General features: G+C 34.2%; 2 protein-coding genes across 2 annotated transcripts; one reads left to right on the top strand and one right to left on the bottom strand.

Annotated features, from left to right (window-relative positions):
• Positions 1–10,027: 10,027 nt before the first annotated feature.
• LOC117336375 (biotin--protein ligase-like) lies at positions 10,028–16,474 on the bottom strand. Its single transcript, XM_033896881.1, has 4 exons — positions 16,421–16,474; positions 15,016–15,180; positions 14,203–14,430; positions 10,028–13,830 (listed from the first exon to the last, which is right to left on the bottom strand). Exons 2-4 carry the CDS (start codon positions 15,164–15,166, stop codon positions 13,037–13,039), a joined length of 1,173 nt encoding a protein of 390 aa, XP_033752772.1. The 5' UTR covers positions 15,167–15,180; positions 16,421–16,474; the 3' UTR covers positions 10,028–13,036.
• A 230-nt stretch (positions 16,475–16,704) lies between these two features.
• On the top strand, positions 16,705–20,120 carry LOC117336418 (putative transporter svop-1). Its single transcript, XM_033896928.1, is given in 5 exon segments — positions 16,705–16,798; positions 17,605–17,953; positions 17,955–18,135; positions 18,367–18,648; positions 19,023–20,120. Coding segments are annotated over 5 exon segments (1,467 nt in total). The 5' UTR covers positions 16,705–16,781; the 3' UTR covers positions 19,661–20,120.
• The last annotated feature ends 1,751 nt before the right edge of the window (positions 20,121–21,871 follow it).

Below are 21,871 nucleotides of genomic sequence, written 5' to 3'. Positions count from 1 at the left end.
AAATTTTTGAATTCATTTAAATAATTTAATATATTTTTTTTTTTATAGAATTCTTGAATTGAAGATGACACGTCTTTAAAAACTTTTTTTGATTCTTTAAAATAAATTTTTGAATACTTGATATATTTTAAAAAAACTTATTCTTTAATTTTTTTTAATTCAATCTTAAGATTATTTTTTTTTACTTTTACATGAAACTGTTTAAACATAATTCTTCAGATTCTTTTACATCAATGTTGAATATATTCTTTGAATAAATGTTTGAATTCATTTAAATATTTAACTATTTATTCTTTAATCATTTTTTAAACTCAATCTTACATTAATTTTGTCTTGTAGCCATGACATTTTTCAGAATAAATAAGTATAGATTTTTGAATACTTCTTCAGATCATTGTTGAATTTTTTTTTTGATTCTTTGAAACAAATTTTTGAACTGAATCTTCAGAAAATTTTTTACTTTTCTTATAAATTTTCCAAATGTTAAATTTTTGGTGCAAGTGTTGAAAGGCATAGTAATTTATGGTAATATGGTCCCTGTGGGGGTCAAACTATCCCCTGCCGGAGTTAAACTAAAAGATTTTTTGGAAAAAAACAGATTTTTGAAAATTTTTGGACTTAAACAAATTTTGCGTTAAGTTTTTGGTGCGAGTGTTGAAAAGTATTAATACATACCTTTATAATTGTACTAGGGTGCTGATAATTAGCAATAGAGTCCCTCTGGGGTTAGACTATCCCCTGCCAGAGTTAAACTAAAAGATTTTTTTGGGAAAAAACCGGAATTTTTTTAAATTTTTGGACTTAGAATATTTCTGCGTTAAGTTTTTGGTGCAAGTGTTGAAAGTTATTAATACATCACTTTATAATTGTACTAGGGTGCTGATAATTGGCAATAGAGTCCCTCTGGGGTTAGACTATCCCCTGCCAGAGTTAAACTAAAAGATTTTTTTTATAAAAAAAACAAAATTTTCAAATTTTTGGACTTGAAATATTTCTGCGTTAAGTTTTTGGTGCAAGTGTTGAAAGGTATTAATACATCACTTTATAATTGTACTAGGGTGCTGATAGTTGGTAATAAACTCCCTCTTGGGTTAAACTATCCCCTGCCGGGGTTAAACTAAAAGATTTTTTTGGGAAATAACCAGAATTTTTCAAATTTTTGGACTTAGAATATTTCTGCGTTAAGTTTTTGGTGCAATTGTTAAGAGGTTTTAATACATCACTATATAATTGTACAAGGGTGCTTATATTTGGCAATAGAGTCCCTATGGAGTAAGACAATCCCTTCCTGGAGTAAAAATTGGATTTTTTCTTTTTAAATCTGTGTTTTTTTATTTTTGTTTTTAAATCTTTGGACTTTGTGTTAACTTTATATTGTGAGTGTTGAAAGGCATAGTTATACATGGTATTAGGTCCCCTGTGGGGGTTGAACTATCCCTTTCCTGAGTTAAACTGAAATATTTTTTTGAGGAAAAAACACATATTTTAAAAATTTTCGTGCAAATCATGAAATGTTGAAGCTTTTTAACACATTACTTTATGATTGTACTAGGGTGCTGATATTTGGTAAAAGAGTCCCTATGGAGTTACACTATCCTTTCTTGGGGTGAAACTGAATATAAAACAATATGAAAACGTCACAATAGACAATTTATACCGGTCACATTTTTCAAGGGAGACAACTCTCATTAGGATATGTTGTCAAAAATTGAAGAAATATGTCCAAAAGCAATACAATTTGTGTTTAATATCTTCATTTAATCTACAACAGCATAGCTTGTCTCCCAAATGCATGAATTCACAAAACATAATCTGATCAAGTAAACAATATAAATATTATTAATGTAATTTGCGAAACCATTCCAATTAATATATTTTAATTATCTATTGACAAACATTTGCGAGACGAGCTATGCTGTTCTCCAACAGCTCTTGTTGAATCCAGATATAGAATTTAGAACTCATTATTTTTATCAATATTTAGTCTTTACTAGAATTGTTTATTCAATATTCAGATTAATTTTTACTTGTAATCTTAACTTTTTTATCATTTTTTTTCAAATACAAATTTTATTATCTGTTTTTCAGGTCATTGTTGAATTTAGTATTTAAATATTTATTAATTCTTTTAAATAAATTTTCGAGTTGAAATATTTTAAAATAAATTCTTCAATAATTTTTTTAATTATTTTTTTGAATTCAATCATCAGGTCGCAGCTATAAACACAATCGAATATAAATTGTTTAATGCATTCTTCAGATCATTGTTAAATTTAGTCTTTAATTGTTTTGTTTATTTTTCTTATTTAAAAAAAAAATAATTTTTTGAATTTAAGTATTTTGAAATGTATTCCTGAAAACGTTTTGGAACCATCACATTTGTTGACTTGTATTTTTATATAATTTTTCAAATATTAAATTTTCAGTTTATTTACATCAATGTTGAATTTATTAAAACAAAAATGAATTCATTCAATTTAATATTCATTGTAAAATAAATTTTTGAATTCGATCTTCGGATTAATTTTGACTTGTAGCCTTAACCTTTTTGTATCTTTTTTTAATATAAATTTTTGAATACATTTTTCAGGTTATTGTTGAATTTAGTCTTTAAATATTTTTAAATTCTTGATTTTGCTGAATTCAATGTAAAGAAATTTATTCTTGAATAATAAATTTTTGAATATACTAACAAGATCAATTTGATCTGTATCTTAACCATTTTTGTGTAACTTTTCAAGATTTTTTTTTTATAATTAATGAAATCATTTTTAAATGTATTTAATATTTTTTTAACTCATTTTTCAGATCAATTTTTAGTTGACTGTTTTTCTGTAAAGATCTATTTTTGATTTTTGAAATTCATTCTTGAAATTGTTTTTGAATTTATTGATAATTCTTTTTAATTGATTCCTTTAGATATTATTTTAAAATTTATTCTTAATTGATTTCAGCTCAATTTTGATTTTTTTTTCAATAATTCTATCTTTTTTTATAAATTGATCTTTTTGCCTCTCAACTGAAGAAGCCCGGGCAAACCTGTAACTTATTATTAAAGGGCAGAAACTCAATTGCCATATCGATTTCATATCATTCACTCTCTATAATTGACTTTCACTATGTATTTTGGCTCTTGTTATTATGACAACAAAATTTTATAAAAGTAACAATCCAGAAAAAGAAGCATTTTCCAAAATTTATGAAATTATTTTGGCAGTTGAGTCTTGAGGTCATTACACACCTCTTTTAACATTATGGAGCAGTTATCTCCGTTGTCAGTCCATCAGTATCAATTATAGTTAATTATAGTTAACATCACAGCATGACAGGAACATAAAACATATTCATTGACTCTTACAGTTGTGCATCTATTCTTCCAAGAATAAAATAATTGGGCGATATATCTTTTGTGGCGAAATGACACTTTGAGATATATGGTTCCAAGTGGCCAAATGGTTTTAAGATTTGGGCGATAGGAATCAAATTTGTGGCAAAATGTTTAGTTTTTTCTTTTCTTTTTGGGACGAGTCTGTAATTCGTTTATATAGTTAGGAATGACAAAACAGACATACAGTGAAAGCGCTAGTGCAAAATATAACTCTTTTGTCAATCATCAGTTTTATATATAATTTCCTTGAAAATTCGTTAACTTCATCATATGTGTGTATATATAAAGAAAAATAAAACAAAAGCTAAGATTTACCTTCATAGGCGGACTTTATTTGACGTTGCCGAGATATATGACGTCAAAAATACTGATAACGCCATAAGTTAACAACAGCTGTGACGTCATAAACAAAGTAGGATTATTGTGCATGTAGGTTAGGTTTTAAAATGTCGATAAACATTTTTTCTTTCAGTTCTTGAGCGACCAAATACATGAAAATAATTCCTTGAACACTGGTGCATATGTGTGTGTATATTATTAACATATACAAATATAATCAAATATAAATCTTTTAATGCATTCTTCAGATCATTGTTAAATTTAGTCTTAAAATAGTTTTATTTATTTTTTTAAATAACTTTTTTTCAATTAAATATTTTGAAATACTATTCCTGAAAACATTTTGGAATTCAACCATCAGATTTGTTGACTTGTATTTTTATGTTATTTTTTCAAATATTAATTTTTTCAATATATTCTTTTACCTCAATGTTGAATTTATTAAAACAGAAATGAATTCATTCAAATATTTCAATATTCATTGTTAAATTTTTTTTAATTCAATCTTCGGATTCATTTTGACTTGTAGTCTTAACCTTTTTGTATCTGTTTTTAATATAAATTTTTGAATACATTTTTAAATATTTTTAAATTCTTAATTTTGTTGAATTCATTCTTGAAATGATTTATTCTTGAATAATAAATTTTTGAATTTACTAACCATATCAATTTTGACCTGTAGCTTTAACATTCTATGTAGCTTTTCAAGATGATTTTTTTAATTAATGAAATCATTTTTAAATGTATATAATATTTTTTAATTCATTTTTCAGATCAATTTTTTAATTGACTGTTTTTCTCTTAAGATCAATTTTTGATTTTTAGCTCGTCTCTTCGAAGAAGAGCGAGAGCTTATGTCGTCACTCCGGCGTCGGCGTCGGCGTTGGTTTTTCAAATGTTAAATTTTTGGTGCAAGTGTTGAAAGGCATAGTAATTTATGGTAATATGGTCCCTGTGGGTGTTAAACTATACCCTGCCGGAGTTAAACTAAAAGATTTTTGGAGAAAAAAAAACAGTTTTTTGAAAATTTTTGGACTTGCAATATTTCTGCGTTAAGTTTTTGGTGCAAGTGTTGAAAGGTATTAATACATACCTTTATATTTGTACTAGGGTGCTGATAATTGGCAATATAGTCCCTCTGGGGTTAAACTATCCCCTGCCAGAGTAAAACCGAAAGATTTTTTTGGGAAAAAAACAGAATTTTCAAATTTTTGGACTTAGAATATTTCTGCGTTAAGTTTTTGGTGCAAGTGTTGAAAGGTATTAATACATCACTTTATAATTGTACTAGGGTGCTGGTATTTCGCAGTAGTATGGAGTAAGACAATCCCTTCCTGGAGTAAAACTTTAAAAAAAAATGATATTTTCTTTTTAAATCTGTGTTTTTTTGTTTTTGCTTTTAAATCTTTGGACTTTGTGTTATGTTTATGTTGTGAGTGTTGAAAGCCATAGTAATACATGGTATTAGGTTCCCTGTGGGGGTTAAACTATCCCTTGCCGGAGTTAAACTGAAAGATTTTTTTGGGGAAAAAACACATTTTAAAAATTTGTGTGCAAATGTTGAAAGCTATTATCACGTCACTTTATGATGTACTAGGGTGCTGATATTTGGTAAAAGAGTCCCTATGGAATTACACTATCCCTTCTTGGGGTGAAACTGAAAATAAAACAATGTGGAAATGCTCACAATAGACAATTTATACTGGTCCACATTTTTTTTCAAGGGAGACAACTCTCATTAGGATAATATTTTGTCAAAAAATTGAAGAAATATGTCCAAAAGCAATAACATTTGTATTCAATATATTCATTTAACAACAGCATAGCTTGTCTCCCGAATGTTTGTCAATAAATAATTTATATATATATATAAAATGGTATGGTTTTGAAAATTGCATGAATTCACAAAACATAATCTGATCAAGTAAACAATATAAATATTATTAATGCAATTTGCGAAACCATTCCAATCAATATATTTTAATTATTTATTGACAAACATTTGCGAAACGAGCTATGCTGTTCTCCAACAGCTCTTGTTGAAATTCATTCTTGAAATTGTTTCTGAATTTATTGATAATTAAGTCTTTTTAATTGATTCCTTTAGTTATTATTTCAAAATGTATTAATTGATTTCAGATTAATTTTAATTATTTTTTTTCAATAATTCTTATAATAATAGTAATAATAAATTTTGAACTGATATTTTTTTTATTTTCTTCATTTGATTTTTTTTTTTTTTTTATAAATTTATCTTTTTTCCTCTCAACTGATGAAGCCCGGGCAAACTTGTTTCTTATTATCGAAGGGCAGAAACTCAATTGCCATATCGATTTCATATCATTCACTTTCTATAATTGAACACTGATGCATATATATGTGTGTGTGTATGTATTAACAAAAGCAAAAGAAGCCATATGTAGTTATCACAATCCAAGATGTTTTACCTTATATTGTGACAACATTAGTTTAGAAAAAAATGGTCATTTAAAACCCGTGAAACCATTTATTTATTTAACGCTCCTGACGATATTTGCTAAAATCGATTTTCCATGTTCAGAGTTATTGCCACTGAAAGTCGGTCAGAGAGAGATATCTGTAAAGTTTCGACAAAGTGAATGAACGAGTAACTACCGTGGTGTTAGGTAGAGTATCAGCTTACAAGGAAACGAAAGCACCTGTTCCGATGGAAAATAAGTGCTGTACATACAGGTTTTATGAGATAATTTTTCATGATTATTTTCGTCTTTATTGTTGGAAGTTACATGCAGAGTTTTGCTTCTCAGAGTTAAAATTGCGGTACTATCTTGTGAAAAATGGATGTGGATTAAATCCTTTTTAACTTTGATTTTCCATCCTACGTCATCCAAAAGACGCTTGCATAAATGTTAAATATAAATTTTGAAAATGACAGGGTTCTGGGTACTGTCCAAGCATAAGGGTTCGTTACAAATGACATTATATGCGAGATTGTAAGTCTTGTAAGTTGAAAGATAAAAGGATGAAAATAAAATTTCAGAGATTGTCAGATTTTTGCAATTTGGTATCTAGGTACATCATGGGACACCGGTCACTATCGTAACCAGCAAAACGGTCGTCATTTACTGTGCTCCGATTTGTCGAATTTAAAATATTATTCAATTTTGTTGAAAATTGGTGTTTAGTGGTTTTGATGGATGGCGAAAACAGCGGTACGACTGCGGGGTCATTTGGGGGACTTCTGTAAATGTTTCCCATTACAATTAGTAATTGTTCTTTATTTCATTACACCAGAAAATTGGCACTAGAACACGTTAAAGTGCTCGAAAGGCCCGATTAATAATTTCCCATTTCTAGATAGTAATATTCCTGATTCCACTGCCTACAATACTAAGTATTCAATTATATTAATTACCTGTTACCATTATCATGATTTCCGTGACATATGTCCACTACTGACGGAAGATGAAGGTTGATGAAGACAAAATCACGGGAGATCAAACCCCTGTGTCCGCGGATTTGACCTCGGGTTGAAACAGAGGACGCCTAAGTAGCATTTTCTAACCTACCATTCAATACTATTTGACAAGGTTTATTCCGGGGAAATACCGAATCTGTTAATCGAAGCTTCGTCTTTCTTCACACAATTTAGCTATTGAAACTGATAGATACAGTAATACAACGAGAGAACAAAGACTGTATATAATATGAGCTGCAATTTAGATGTGGCAGACGAAATAAAATTTCCGTGGTTTGAGCGGAGCGAATTGGACGGAAATTATTTTCCCTTAGGTTGCGAGTTTGCACGTGCAGTTGACAGTGTTAGGTATAACGTGTGTCATTCAGCGAGGGTAGATCAGAGGCGACACACGTGTATACGTACATAATATCCGAGATCAAGTAATTGCTTATTTTTATTTTTTTTATAAGATGGTATACAGGATTAATTGGTAAACTATATGTATTGCATTTCATAATTTTTATGATTTTCACAGTGGGGAATTTAAGGTCTATAGTACATACATGATGTTGTAATGTGTAAATGAGAGTTTGAGTTCGAGTATTTGTAAAATGTGTCTGCGATTACCTATCGCTAGTTACCAATAAATATAAGCAAATTTATTTATACAAGAGTTGAGTTTTTCCTATGAGAAGTGATGCAGTGGCTAAGGGAATATCATTTTATCTTGAGATGTAGGGATTATCATAATCTGAGAGTAAAATTCATAAAACTATATTACTGGCGAAATCCATCCTTATACAAACTTATACAGTTATTAAGTGTTGATAACATCAGTGATCTTGAGGCTACTTAAGGCACAATTTTGTATTTTCTCTGTTTTTTTTTATTCTATTCCTGCTATTATGTTCTCTAGTTAGCATGGATACGCCTTTCTTCCGTCACCGTTAATTTACCACCTTTTTGTCACGACTTGAATCCAGAGGGAGATTACTCATATGTACCATATTTGTCATACAATTGTGGCCTTAACCATACAATTTGTTCCTCTGGTTACACTGATTGCTGGGTTGCAAAATAAAGTGTGTTAGCGAATTCTGAAAACGAAACCTTGCCGTCAAGACATTGTAGATGAATCTGGAGAGGAATTTATATAGGTTTGGATTATAATAACCGTCAATAACCATTTTCATCCGTTAGTATCAATAATGACAATGCGTCTTGTCTTGAAATTCTATTCTTGGACTTGTCCCGTTTTTCCATATTTTGATGTACCCTTAAACTTTACATGTAGTATCCTTAAAACGCAGAACATGCAATGTTCCAGTACTGCTTCTCCATTGTCAACGACTTTGCTTGGTGAGCGCCTTTCTCCAAATTTAATATACCATAGCTTCTACCAGAGACGTATATATACATGATATATCTACGCCTCTGCTTCTATATGTCCTTTTACAATAACCAATTTTTGGGAAAAGAAAACGGATGGACTTACGGTGGCTGATTTGTGTCATTTCGTCTTTACCAAATTCGGGGCGAAAAGACGAAATGGTACAAATCAGCCACCGTACTTCTCAGCCATCGTCGTCGCTTTCTGACGGTTCTCTTGATATTTTGTGTTGTATGCGACTTGAGGTCAGTTCTTGCCGGACAAGACGACCTCTATTCTCGTAGCCTTTGGAGACTAATGCTTCAAGCATTGATGATGATAGTGTCCTTCACGTGCCATCGTGTACCAAATACTGGCCACGGTTTCTATTTAGTTGGAGTTGTTTGGGTTATTTGGTTAATCAACATTAATTTTGAAATTTCGTGGGGTCAACCTCATTGCAATCGCTAACAGCAACACTCCCTCAAAGAGCACAGCGTTGCGGAACTGGAATGGGATGAACGCCGGCGACCAGGTAGCTCAATTGTTAGAGCTCGGCTAGTGTTCGGAGGTCCCGGGTTCAAACCCCGGTCTGGCCGTGCATTTTTCCCTCTCCTATTACTCATAGTTACCTATGTGCCATTATGCCAACAATGTTCAAATTGTATAAGTATTTCTAGAGGAGGAGTTTTTCCCATTACCAACTCTGGGATATGTGCATTTCCCTCTTACTTCCTTACAACTTGTTTCTTTGATAAAGCCTATCTTGACAACACCTCACTTTTGACCTAAGGATAGACCATTTGCCCATGTCATTGGGTTCCGTCCCAAAGACTGGGACATAGAAAGGAGGTAAATGTTATTCAATTGAACAAACTTGGAGGCCCTTCATCCGGAGGCCCTTCATCCGAGCATGCTACTAACGAGATGTTATGAAACTAGGGTTCTTGGTTAATTAGAAGAGTTATTAGATTTTTGAAAAACAAATATGAAACAAGCGACCCTGAAAGTAGGTCAAGGTCGTTCAGTTGGAAGCGCTTCATCCTTTCGTGCTACATTTGACCCCTGTGACCTTAAAGGAAGGTTGATGTGATTTATTTGAAAAAAAAAATGTAGCCCTTCATCCTACTGGCCTAATATCATAAACCTAGGGCTCTTATATATAGTTAATTGAGAATCAGTTATTTACAGGGAAATGGTGATGTTGGACAGATGGACACCACACCAAGGCACACTCACTTGTCCTTTGTGCAAGTGTGCTAAAAATGCAATTAGTGCTCTTTGCTTGATGATTGGCTTTTAAAACAACCAGGCAGTAAGGACTGATTTGCCAGTCATTAGTATTATGTTACTGGGGTGAGGTATCATGCTATCATGTCCAGGTGTGGCATTTCAGTGTGACGACACTATAAAATCATTCACAAGTAGTCCCATCATTTGTGTATATGACTTATGACCAATGGACCGAAAGAGCAAAGACAACATAAAGATATGAGATTCTTTTGTTTTTATTCTAGCCAATAGCTGACATGTTTTGGCTCCATGGCAAGCTGTCAACATCACAGTCAATTATGAATTTATGACATCATCAAAACATGTGTACATAGCAAAAAGTAGTGATGTCATTACACACATAAATATGTACCTTGTTTTGGAATCAACTCTAAATGTTATTTAGTGGACAACGTGTACAATACTGTCATAATACCATAACAGTTTTCCTATCAAAGTGCCATACTCACACATTCACACCAATACACTATACATTCATAACACAATATTACTGATATAGCCAGTTATTTTCACAGGGACGATGTTTACTCACTGGACAAAGAATAGTTTACACAAAATAGATGGATGTCGCCATACCATAATACTCCCATTAATTTGACAGGTAAATAAACACTGAGGTTCTTTTTTTTTTTAATTCAACCCACACAAAACATATCTTATACCACACTCTACTTATATCTATAACAACATACTTAACATCCATACAAAATTTACTTACTCTCTACATTATAATATACTTCACACCCAAACTCCACTTCATCCATACAAAATTTACTTACTCTCTACATTATAATATACTTCACACCATACTCTACTTATATCTATAACAACATACTTAACATCCATACAAAATTTACTTACTCTCTACATTATAATATACTTCACACCATACTCTACTTATATCTATAACAACTTACTTAACATCCATACAAAATTTACTTACTCTCTACATTATAATATACTTCACACCATACTCTACTTATATCTATAACAACTTACTTAACATCCATACAAAATTTACTTACTCTCTACATTATAATATACTTCACATCCAAACTCCACTTCATCCATACAAAATTTACTTACTCTCTACATTATAATATACTTCACACCACACTCTACTTACCATATCTATAACAAAATACTTTATATTCATTCAATTTTTTTCTTGCTATATATCTGCATTATATATATATACTTCACAGACACATTAAAAAAACCAACATATCTTGTAATATATCTTTGAGCAAGATTAAACAGATCCCACAAAGAAAAAGCAAAAACAGCACTGCAAAAACAAATAATAATTACGTGTATAATAATAATACAGTAATAAAAAAAACATAAATCCTCATGAAATATTTCTATATCAGTAAACAAAGTAAGAATTGCATACAAATAAATTAATGCCAACATAATTATCTTGATTATATACTTTTGTTAAATTATAAATTAAACATAACAAGAATAGATTATACTATTTAATTTTTTGAAACAAATAACATCTGAATGAATGTATCATCTACAAAAGTACTACCATAATAAAGCTAAAAAGCCTTCCTGTTCCCCATAAACACACCCCGCCATTTTCTGGGGAATGGATGGATGCAATGTAATAGAACCCATAGAAATGTTGCTTATCTCACCCATTTGTCAATATAATCTTGAATCTTCAACTTGAAATTAAAAAAAAGAAAATTTAGATACAATGTAAAATATTCCAAAAACACAATAAATCCATTCTTTTTAAACAATTTGTTCAGTTCTTATTTCACACGAAAACTTCAACGTTTTAAACTCGCTTACATCACACATATATATCACATGCATGTAAACTTACTAAATTACTGTGCAAACTGGATCACATATTTCGAAATAATTCAACTTATTCAATCATGAATTTCTGTCATAATTTGTTCTCAACCAACAATTGGTTAGCAATTCGTATAAAAAAATGACAGGACGACTAGAATGATTTCTATAAGGAAAACATTCACTTGTTTTCTGTTCTGATGTTAATGGTCTTTAACAGCTGTGCTGCATCTTGCAGGGCTACACAACAACAGGATATGTTTACCATTATCTAACCGAGATTACCAGCCAGTTCTAGAGCCAATTAGAGTGTTCTCTAATATGGCAAGTGAGTGAAAAATAAAATACTGAAAAATAAATTGTAAATGAATAAAAAAATGAAGTTATCTTTCAAAAAAATATCACATTGTGCAAGACAAAATCTTATGGTGCATGGTTTGCCTTGAGATACAAAACAAATTTTATGTAAATATCCCGATCTATTTCCTGGCAGCTTACGTAAAATATTTTAACACAAATAAGGGTGGGGCTTGAGTATAGGATAATAAAATGCATCTGTTGGCATTATAACCAAACTACAATAGCTATGGGTAGGCTTAAATATGACTAGGTATGGGGGTTTTCTGGGTAAATACCGTACTGGTAACAGTATTTATCTTTAGAGAACTTTCTTAATCAGGTTCAAGATACAAACAAAAATACTGAGTTAGAATCAATATTAAAGATGAAATAGCTATTAAGTTAAATGAATGACCAATCTAGTCACTCAAGAGTCAAGTTAGTCATGATCTACAACAGCATTACGCTGATCAGTCTAATGACTCAAGAGTCAACCAAGCCTTGATCTAGAGACTCCGAGTCAAAAACCCCATGTAGTCTAAATGTAACAATGCTGATCTGACCTTAGAGACTCGGAGTCAAGTCAGTCTTGAACTAATGACTCTTTAAGAGTCAACCAAGCCTTGATCTAGAGACTCCGAGTCAAACTACCTATGTAGTCTAAATGTAACAATGCTGATCTGACCTTAGAGACTCGGAGTCAAGTCAGTCTTGAACTAATGACTCTTTAAGAGTCAACCAAGCCTTGATCTAGAGACTCTGAGTCAAACTACCTATGTAGTCTAAATGTAACAATGCTGATCTGACCTTAGAGACTCGGGAGTCAAGTCAGTCTTGAACTAATGACTCTTTAAGAGTCAACCAAGCCTTGATCAAGAAACTCAGTCAAACTATCCATGTAGTCAAGGTGTAACTATGATGTTCTGACCAAAGTGACTCAGAGTCAACTATCACAGCAACACGCTGATCAATCTAATGACTCTTTAAGAGTCAACCAAGCCTTGATCTAGAAACTCCGAGTGAAATGTAGTCTAGGTGTAACTATGCTGCTCTGACCTTAGTGACTCAGAGTCAAGCCAAGGTGACTGAGCATGGATCTAAAACATTTATGCTCATGAGTGTCTGAATTTACAAGATGTGGAATAAGTTTTTTAATATCCTTGTCCTCTGCATTCAGACTGTTGCTGTCATATTCAATGTGTGGACTACTGAGAATAGCGACACCCTTGCCTACATGACACTTGACAATAGCTGCTGGCTGACCCTCAATCTCACGGTACACAGCTAGTACCTCCACATTCTTATCGAGTGATCTTACTTGTCTTGTGACTGATTTCTCCTTCATGCTATTATCTGATTCATGTTTGGTATGAGATGCGACTTCACTTTTCTTGTGGTCGATTTTTGATCTTTTGGCATTTGGTTCTATTGGCAATTTTGATAAATCTGTACCTATATCACAAAATGCATTCCCTTTCTCTCCCTCTGTTCTATACACTCCTAGTGTGTGTGTCAAATCTTCAGGTCCATATTCCTCACAAAACTCAGGCTCCGTATCACTAAAATCTTTCAGTCCCGATTCCTTTTGTTTACTCTCAACAATTTCCTTTTTACTAGATTGCTCCTTTTTAAAAGATTCTTTGCAGTGCTTCTTTAAAACTTGATCAGGAATACGTTTGACAGATAGGAACTGGTCCGCATAAAAGAGAAACATGCCCCCACCATTGAAATAGGCTCGGAGTGTGGTTGGAGAGAGTTGGGTCCCCTTGTCATAGTAGTCCACCAGGGCGGCTCTGGCTCCACTCTCACTGCCGTAATTGTAAGGACCCCACACCGGACCAACGCATAAACCTGAAAACCAAACATCACAGAGGTTAGTCCTAATTTCATGGATTTGAAGGCTCAATGTTCCTCAATACATTCCCTCATACCAACACCACTCCCCCTACCTCAAAAGACGCTACCTTGACCTTAATATTTCCCTCCTTCCAACCCCCATCCCCTCCTCCCACATCAAAAGATGCCTACCTTGAACTTTATACTTCCCTCCTTCCAATCCCTATCCCCTAACACAAACCCCCATCCCCCACATTAAAAGACGCCTACCTTGACCTTAATACTTTCCTCTTAAAAATGATATGCATGTACTAGTCAACTACTGCATACAGTTGGCCTTTTACCTATATTTTAATATTTTTCATTATTTTCATCCAATTTCCTCACCTGGGAAAAATTTAAGGATCCTTTCCCCACAAACTTCCTGGGGTCCTTTCTTATCAAATTCTATGTAGTCGCATCCAAAGTAAGATCCTGCACAGAGCCCTAGATAGGCTCCTCCTTCCTGGACATACTGTTGAACCTGAAGTGTCCCTTTATCCCCAAGGGCGTGGATATACCCAAGGTCATACCCTCCACCGATCACATACAGGGCTGTTGACTTTTTCCAGTTTCCTACGAAAAATAATTCATGAAAATTGAACCAAAGAATACATTGTTAAGAAGATTATTGTAAACTAATTATCACTTTAAACGGTGTTTAAGTTTGAGTTTCTTGCTTAAGGTTTCTTTTTACAGTCCACAGTAAAAGTATAGCTGTTTAGCTCAAATTTTCGTTCTAACTCCCCCACTCTCTAGTATTCTACTGCTTTAGTTCATGTAATTGGACAATGATTATGATCATGAATAATTATACCTATATAATTCTCCATTAGGTATACTTAAATCCTTTTTGAAAATACATGTAGACATTGTGCAATTTGTGGCAGAAAAGGAAAACCAGCTGTAGAGCTCTCTAAATATACATGTAGTTTCAAATTCTGATTTTTATAGGACACACATATTGCTAGTTCACAGTTAATTGGGGATGTATATGAAGATGGTTCTCAGGATGACTTGTCACACCATATGAATTTATTAATTGGGGAACATGAATGTCAAATGGTTCTCGAATAGACACTCACTTTTTTACATTATTTTTCACATCATTTAATGGTATCAGAAATACATTTTAATGAAATATAATAAACATGAGCTCACCTTCAATAGTCTCCTCCGGGGAGATGTACTTAAATACATAATCCTTCTCATTCAGATGTCTCTTTAGAGTCTCTACCACGACTTCAGCATTCTCTTCACATGCGCCCTCCCCCAGATACACCAATATTGTACTTCGTGTGGGGTCAGTCATAGTAGATGAGGGACCTGGGTATAGAATGTGAGAGCTATGGTCAGTGACAGACATGATAACTGAAGTCAGTGAAAAAGTAACTTATCAACAATCTAACTCTCATAAATCGATGAGCTAGCAATACCATATAAATTGCCCACTGGGGATAGTTACAAAGTTGATGTACCTAAAAAGTGATTTTTCAATGATGCAGTGATAAGCAATCGATTTACCCTAGCTGACATCAATGTAACCAAGACATATATACCTGATATACAAGTCTCTGATGTAACTTTTTAAATTATCTTTTAGATGATGTTAGATGTGTATGTTAGTGTAAAAGCAAATACAATAGTTAAGAGCAATAAAAAATATCCTGCCCACATATACACGTAGGTCTCTTACTAGGGACCTCTGCTTGGACTCTTGGTTAATCTTGGAAATTTTGACTAGCGTAAAGCGAGGGGTCTATATGGACGGAATAAAAGACCTAGATGGGACTAAATGGGTGTTCTGGGGTAAATAAATATCTCATTTATCCATATATGTATGGTAGGTGTTGTGTCACACACGATTTGATTGTATTTGCACCAAATTCTTAGCGACACCAAACGGCAAACGGTGTCGGATAATTCCACGTTTTCTTATAGTAGTGCGCTCTGGCCCTACAGACATGGTGTCAGGGCCAGATCAGGAAACTCAGGCTACAATACATGCAAATTGCAGCTAATGTAATTCATGGTAATCCTTTATGGCCTCACCTGGTCGAGGCACAAGCATAGTTAGCTTAATACTGTTGAAGCAGAAAAGCATTTGATTTATCACTTTTGACAAATCAAATTTGGACAACAGTTGATATCTACAACAGTCGATATAGACTGTCCTATTTATGGAAAATGAAAGTGATAATATACATGTATAAACAGCAGAGGGGCGCGATACGGATTATCCGGAATACCTAACTATTTTATTCATTTATTTATTTATTTGATATTAAAAAAAAAAATTCTGTAAACATACAGACATAATACTAAACATTACAAACCCCATTATACCATAATAGTAGTTATCTGGTTACACAATTAGTTTTAATTGTCTAACAAGTACTAGATCTAGGATGTCTGCAATCACAGAAGATTTTCACCCCAGTCAACATTTTGAACTCCTGTTTCTTCCAAGATATATACTGTTCTGCTCTAAGTACTCATTTGTCTGATTATGCATTTGTCTAGTTCCCGAAGGTTTATCATCAAATCATCATTGAAAATGCATTACCTTTGATAATAAAAATTCAGTCCCAAAACGTGTCCTTCTCAATGATGCGGGTCGACTCGATTTGTCATTCTCCCTGTGATGCAGAAGCATACTAACTTTTCACACAGAAAACGAAATAGAAAATAACACAGCGTTTAAATGTTTACCAGTTTAACGTAAAACATGTATCTTAAACACATTTAAAAATAGTTTCGTGTATCTGTTACCCAAGTTCCCAGTCATTTTACCTCCTTGTTTCTGACAGAAACACTTGCATATCAACCGGCCAATAGCAAATCGAGTTGGCCTAACATGTGGCCTACTTGGTAACAAGAGGTTACTGTAACGTTTTTGGTAGAACAGTTAGTCCACGCATACGAAGATGTCGTCTGTCATCAGGTTTGTGTATTGAAAATAATATCGGCCTATTTGTTTAAAAAAAATATGCATTATTTATTAATGATTTTTTCCCCTTCTCTATTTGCTTGCCCGTGACCCTGAGGTGCCTACTAAAGCTGATCGGAAGGACGGAAAGATCCGGTTGGTCAAATGACATGACACAAATAAATCGTTACATTTCTCAAAGCATCAGTACGCCAAGAATGATTTAGGGAAAATAGCTGTTGACATGACAGTTTGTAGATTGTTGCTAATCTAAGGGAGGTAACTCATATTTTTTTTTTAAAAAAAAACAACCCCCAAAAAAACAACAACAACAAAATATATATATTCTACTACAACTGAAATCATCCTGAGCCTAGGTATGATGGTGTAGCGACAATCCATTTGTCCGTCTGTCTGTATGTAAGCAATATCCCGGCCGTTATCTCTAATTGTCCCTAAATGGATCATATTTGCAATTAGAAATTAAACCTTCATTAGTGAGTACTAAACTCAAGATGGCTGCCATGGACACCATCTTGAAAATCATGTTGTGACCTAATTCCTCTGAATGGGAAGATGTATCAAAAAAGACAATCGACTAGTGAGTTGTGTCAGTCCACATATAGTCACTGAATTTCAGACATGCTCGATCATATTCTGAAGACACCAGCCACTGTGTAGCTGCTAACGAAGCCATCTTGAAAATATTGATGTACATCAATTATATACATTGTACATAAGAGATATGTGATGCCTTGTTTGTTTGTTGTTCTACATGAAAAATATTAATATTAAAAACATGCAAATGAAATTTGTTCCAGTGAAGAAAATGATTTACTAGAAGATGGACAGACGGAAGAAGAAGACATATCAGCTCCACCTAGTGTTCTGTATAAGGAGGGTGTCTCTGGTGACGGAAATAACTCTCTATGCAATGGGATGTCAATATCAACGAAAAGCTTGGACGATATTCTCACATTCATACAGTTTGGCCGTTTTCAAATTAAGATGATGATTTTAACATGCCATGGGTATTTCGCAGTGTGTTCTGAAATGATGCTTATCATATTTTTGACAGCACCTCTGAAAAAAGAATGGAATGTAGCAAATATGACTTATCCGTCCTTACTTGTTTTTGGTGCTGTCGGAGGAATCTTAGGTGGAGTAATTACTTGGCATTGTTAGCGACAAATACGGAAGACGAACACCTTTTCTGATTAGTACCATTGTATTAGCAGTGTTTTCAATGCTAGCCCCCTTTGTGAACAGCTTTCCCCTTTTTATATGTGTGAGAACGTTGATTTCCATTGGAGAAGGAGGACTTGGAGCGCTCGTTCACGTTCAGTTACTGGGTAAGGGATGAAACAACTGGTTCATGTATAATGGTCTATTTTCTATAAAAAAATATGTTTTTTAATAATATGAAGGTTCGAGCCTTGGTCACAGTAAAATGAGAGAAAAAAAAACAAAAAAAACAAAAAACAAAAAAAACTGTAACAGAAAAATTGATTTTTAATTAAAGAAAAAAATGTGTGAATTGTAAAACATTTAACATAAGGACTGATTTTTGTTATATATTTCAGAATTCCTTCCAGTAAAAAACCGTGGCAGTTGCTTAGTAACTATCACCCTGTGTGGCACATTGGGAGCTGTATATGCTGCCGCAATGGCCTGGTGGCTTCTCCCTCGGTACGGATGGCGGCTATTTATGGGAGCATGCGCGATTCCAGCAGTGGTACAAATTCCCCTCAGTTTCTGGTTGATAAAGGAGTCCCCTCGCTTCCTGTTTGTGAGTGGAAGGAAAGAAGCTGGGGTTGAAGTATTGAAAGAAATGGCTAAACAGAACAACATACAACTGCTACAAGGTAACGTAAAAAAAAGTATTTATCCAGCAATAAACCCATGCCTGGTAATAATCTTACTGATATCTATTGCAGCCCATTTGCAGATTTTTAAAAGGCAGATAAAAATAACATCAGAAAACTTTAGAATATCCAATACACATCATCTTAAATAATTTTCAAATTATAAGCACAAGTTTCTATTGGGATGGTTGAGAATTGCATGATGAAATTGTGTTATTTCTAATTACTCTATCCTTTTGTTTACCTTTTATCCACTATCATGTTTCTCAGTATATGGAGAGTTATTGCCTTTTGTTGATATTTCGAACCAAAGTTTGTTAGTGTATAGGTGACTATGAATTGCTTGTAATACCCTACCTTTTTCTGTTTTACAGTTGACATTGACTGTCCAACCAGTGCAAACCGTGGCCGTATGAACGACCTCTTGACCCCTACACTACGGGGTCGTACCCTGGTAATCTCGGCTATCTGGCTGCTTCAGTGCATTGGATATTGGGGCGTCACCTTATTCCTACCACAGTACATGGATTCAGTGGGAATGGATCCTTACTTAAACACCTTTAGTATTTTCATTGGCCAGATCCCTGGCATGTTCCTAGCCATTATTACCATAGAACCACACATGCTGGGCCGAATACGCTGTCTACGGTTCTTCTCCTTTTTCACATGTTTATCTCTCGTGCTGTTTGCTTTTATTGATGATGTTGCAGCTAAAACTGTTATTGTAATAGTGTGCTATTTTTTCATGGTTCCCATGTATTCTATTCTCAACACTCTCACACCAGAAATGTACCCCACTAATATTAGAACGACAGCCTTGGCTTTTGTCTCAATGCTGATTGGCCTACCTAGTCTATTTACGCCTTTCCTAAGTGCGGGCGTACTCTCCACTGGTGTGTTGTGGCTGTATCCAGTAGTATGGGGAGCATGCTTCCTTGTCCAGACATTTCTCACTTTCCTCCTCCATCAGGAAACAGCAGGAAAAAAATTAGATGATCAGAAAAGTGCTTGATGAAATCATGATCAGAAAAGTGCTTGATGAAATCATGATCAGAAAAGTGCTTGATGAAATCAAGTGCACATACGTAAATTAAGAAATAGACAATATTTAATGGTTTCCTATTGAATAGCATAAATTATACATGTATTATATTTCATGAGTGTGAAGAAATATCGGAATATTCTGTTCTACAAGTACCAATGATGTAACCCATGACAACACGGCAGGGCCATTTTGAATATATTCTATAACACAACACAATTTCACAAATATGTTATTGAAAATTGCAATGTATCAATGTAATCAACAAAGATGGGACCAAAAGAAAAAAATCAACGGATTTCAATGCAGTGAATAGAGAGCACTGTTCCAATTGACCAATACTAAAATTTATATAATTACACGTTGATGTTTATATATAATTATCAAATGGATAATTTATGGTAAAAATGTAGTCAGAGTGGGACCATGGTTTTTTAGCTCACCTGGCCCGAAGGGCCGGTGAGCTTATGGCATGGCGCAGCATCCGTCGTCCGTCGTCCGTCCGTCGTCCGTCTGTCTTCCGTCGTCCGTCCGTCAACTTTTCCTTTAAATCGCTACTAGTCCTAAACTACTAAGTGGATTTTGACCATATTTGGTCTGAAGCATCCTTGGGTAAAGGGGAACCAATTTTGTATAAATGGTGGGTCTGGCCTCCCAGGGGCCTGAGGGGCGGGACCCAATAGGGGAAATATAGCAAATTCTTTAAAATCCTTCTTCTTCTGTAGGAATAAAGGGATTTGATCCATATTTGGTCTGAAACATCCTTGGGTGAAGGGGAACCAATTTTGTATAAACGGTGGGTCTGGCCCCCCAGGGGCCTGGAGGGTGGGGCCCAATAGGGGAATATTGCATATTCTTTAAAATCCTTCTTCTTCTGCAGGAATAAAAGGATTTGATCCATGTTTGGTCTGAAGCATCCTTGTGTGAAGGGGAACCAATTTTGTATAAACGGTGGGTCTAGCCTTCCAGGGACCTGGGGGGTGGGGCCCAATAGGGGAATATAGCATATTTTTTAAAATCCTTCTTCTTCTGCAGGAATTAAGGGATTTGATCCATGTTTGGTCTGAAGCATCCTTGGGTGAAGGGGAACCAATTTTGTATAAACGGTGGGTCGGCCTCCCAGGGGCCTTAGGGGTGGGGCCCAATAGGGGAAATATAGCAAATTCTTTGAAATCCTTCTTCTTCCGTAGGAATAAAGGGATTTGATCCATATTTGGTCTGAAACATCCTTGGGTGAAGGGAAACCAATTTTGTATAAACGGTTGGTCTGGCCCCCAGGGGCCTTAGGGGTGGGGCCCAATAGGGGAAATAGGGTTAATCCTTTAAATCGCTACTAGTCATAAAGTTATAAATGAATTTGAACCAAATTTGGTCAGTAACATTCTTGGGAGAAGGGGAACAGAGTTTGTATACATTTTTACTCTGAACCCCCAGGGGCCTAAGGGGCGGAGCCAAATAGGGGAAATAGATATTAGTCTTTAAATCGCTACTAGTCATAAATTTTTTAATGGATTTTAACTAGATTTGGTCAGGAACATCCTTGGGGGAAGGTGAACAGAGTTTGTGTTAATTTTTACTCTGAACTCCCAGGGGCCTGAGGGGCCGGGCCAAATAGGGGAAATAGGGTTAATCTTTTAAATCACTGCTAGTCATAAAGTTATGAATGAATTAGAACCAAATTTGGTCAGAAACATCCTTGGGAGAAGGGGAACAGAGTTTGTATACATTTTTACTCTGAACCCCCAGGGGCCTGAGGGGCGGAGCCAAATATGGGAAATGGAGATTAGTCTTTAAATCGCTACTGGTCATAAAATTTTTCATGGATTTTAATTAGATTTGGTCAGGAACATCCTTGGGGGAAGGGGAACCGAGTTTGTATGAATTTTTACTCTGAACCCTCAGGGGCCTGAGGGGCGGGGCCAAATAGGGGAAATAGGGTTAATCCTTTAAATCGCTACTAGTCATAAAGTTATGAATGAATTTGAACCAAATTTGATCAGGAACATCATTGGGAGAAGGGGAACAGAGTTTGTATAAATTTTTACTCTGAATCCCCAGGGGCCTGAGGGGCGGGGCCAAATAGAGGAAATAGGGTTAATCATTTAAATCGCTACTAGTCATAAAGTTATGGATGAATTTGAACAGGAACATCCTTGGGAGAAGGGGGAACAGAGTTTGTAT

Source organism: Pecten maximus, chromosome 10, assembly GCF_902652985.1.
Source record: "Pecten maximus chromosome 10, xPecMax1.1, whole genome shotgun sequence".
Lineage (NCBI taxonomy): Eukaryota > Metazoa > Mollusca > Bivalvia > Pectinida > Pectinidae > Pecten > Pecten maximus.
This window is presented reverse-complemented; position numbering and strand designations above follow the sequence as displayed.

Coding starts and splice junctions, on each gene's coding strand:
- LOC117336375 (XM_033896881.1), bottom strand. CDS start 15,166: ATGACTGACCCCACACGAAGTACAATATTGGTGTATCTGGGGGAGGGC. Junction 14,431..15,015: donor CCCGGAGGAGACTATTGAAG/GTGAGCTCATGT, acceptor TATTTTTCGTAG/GAAACTGGAAAAAGTCAACA. Junction 13,831..14,202: donor GATCCTTAAATTTTTCCCAG/GTGAGGAAATTG, acceptor TTTGGTTTTCAG/GTTTATGCGTTGGTCCGGTG.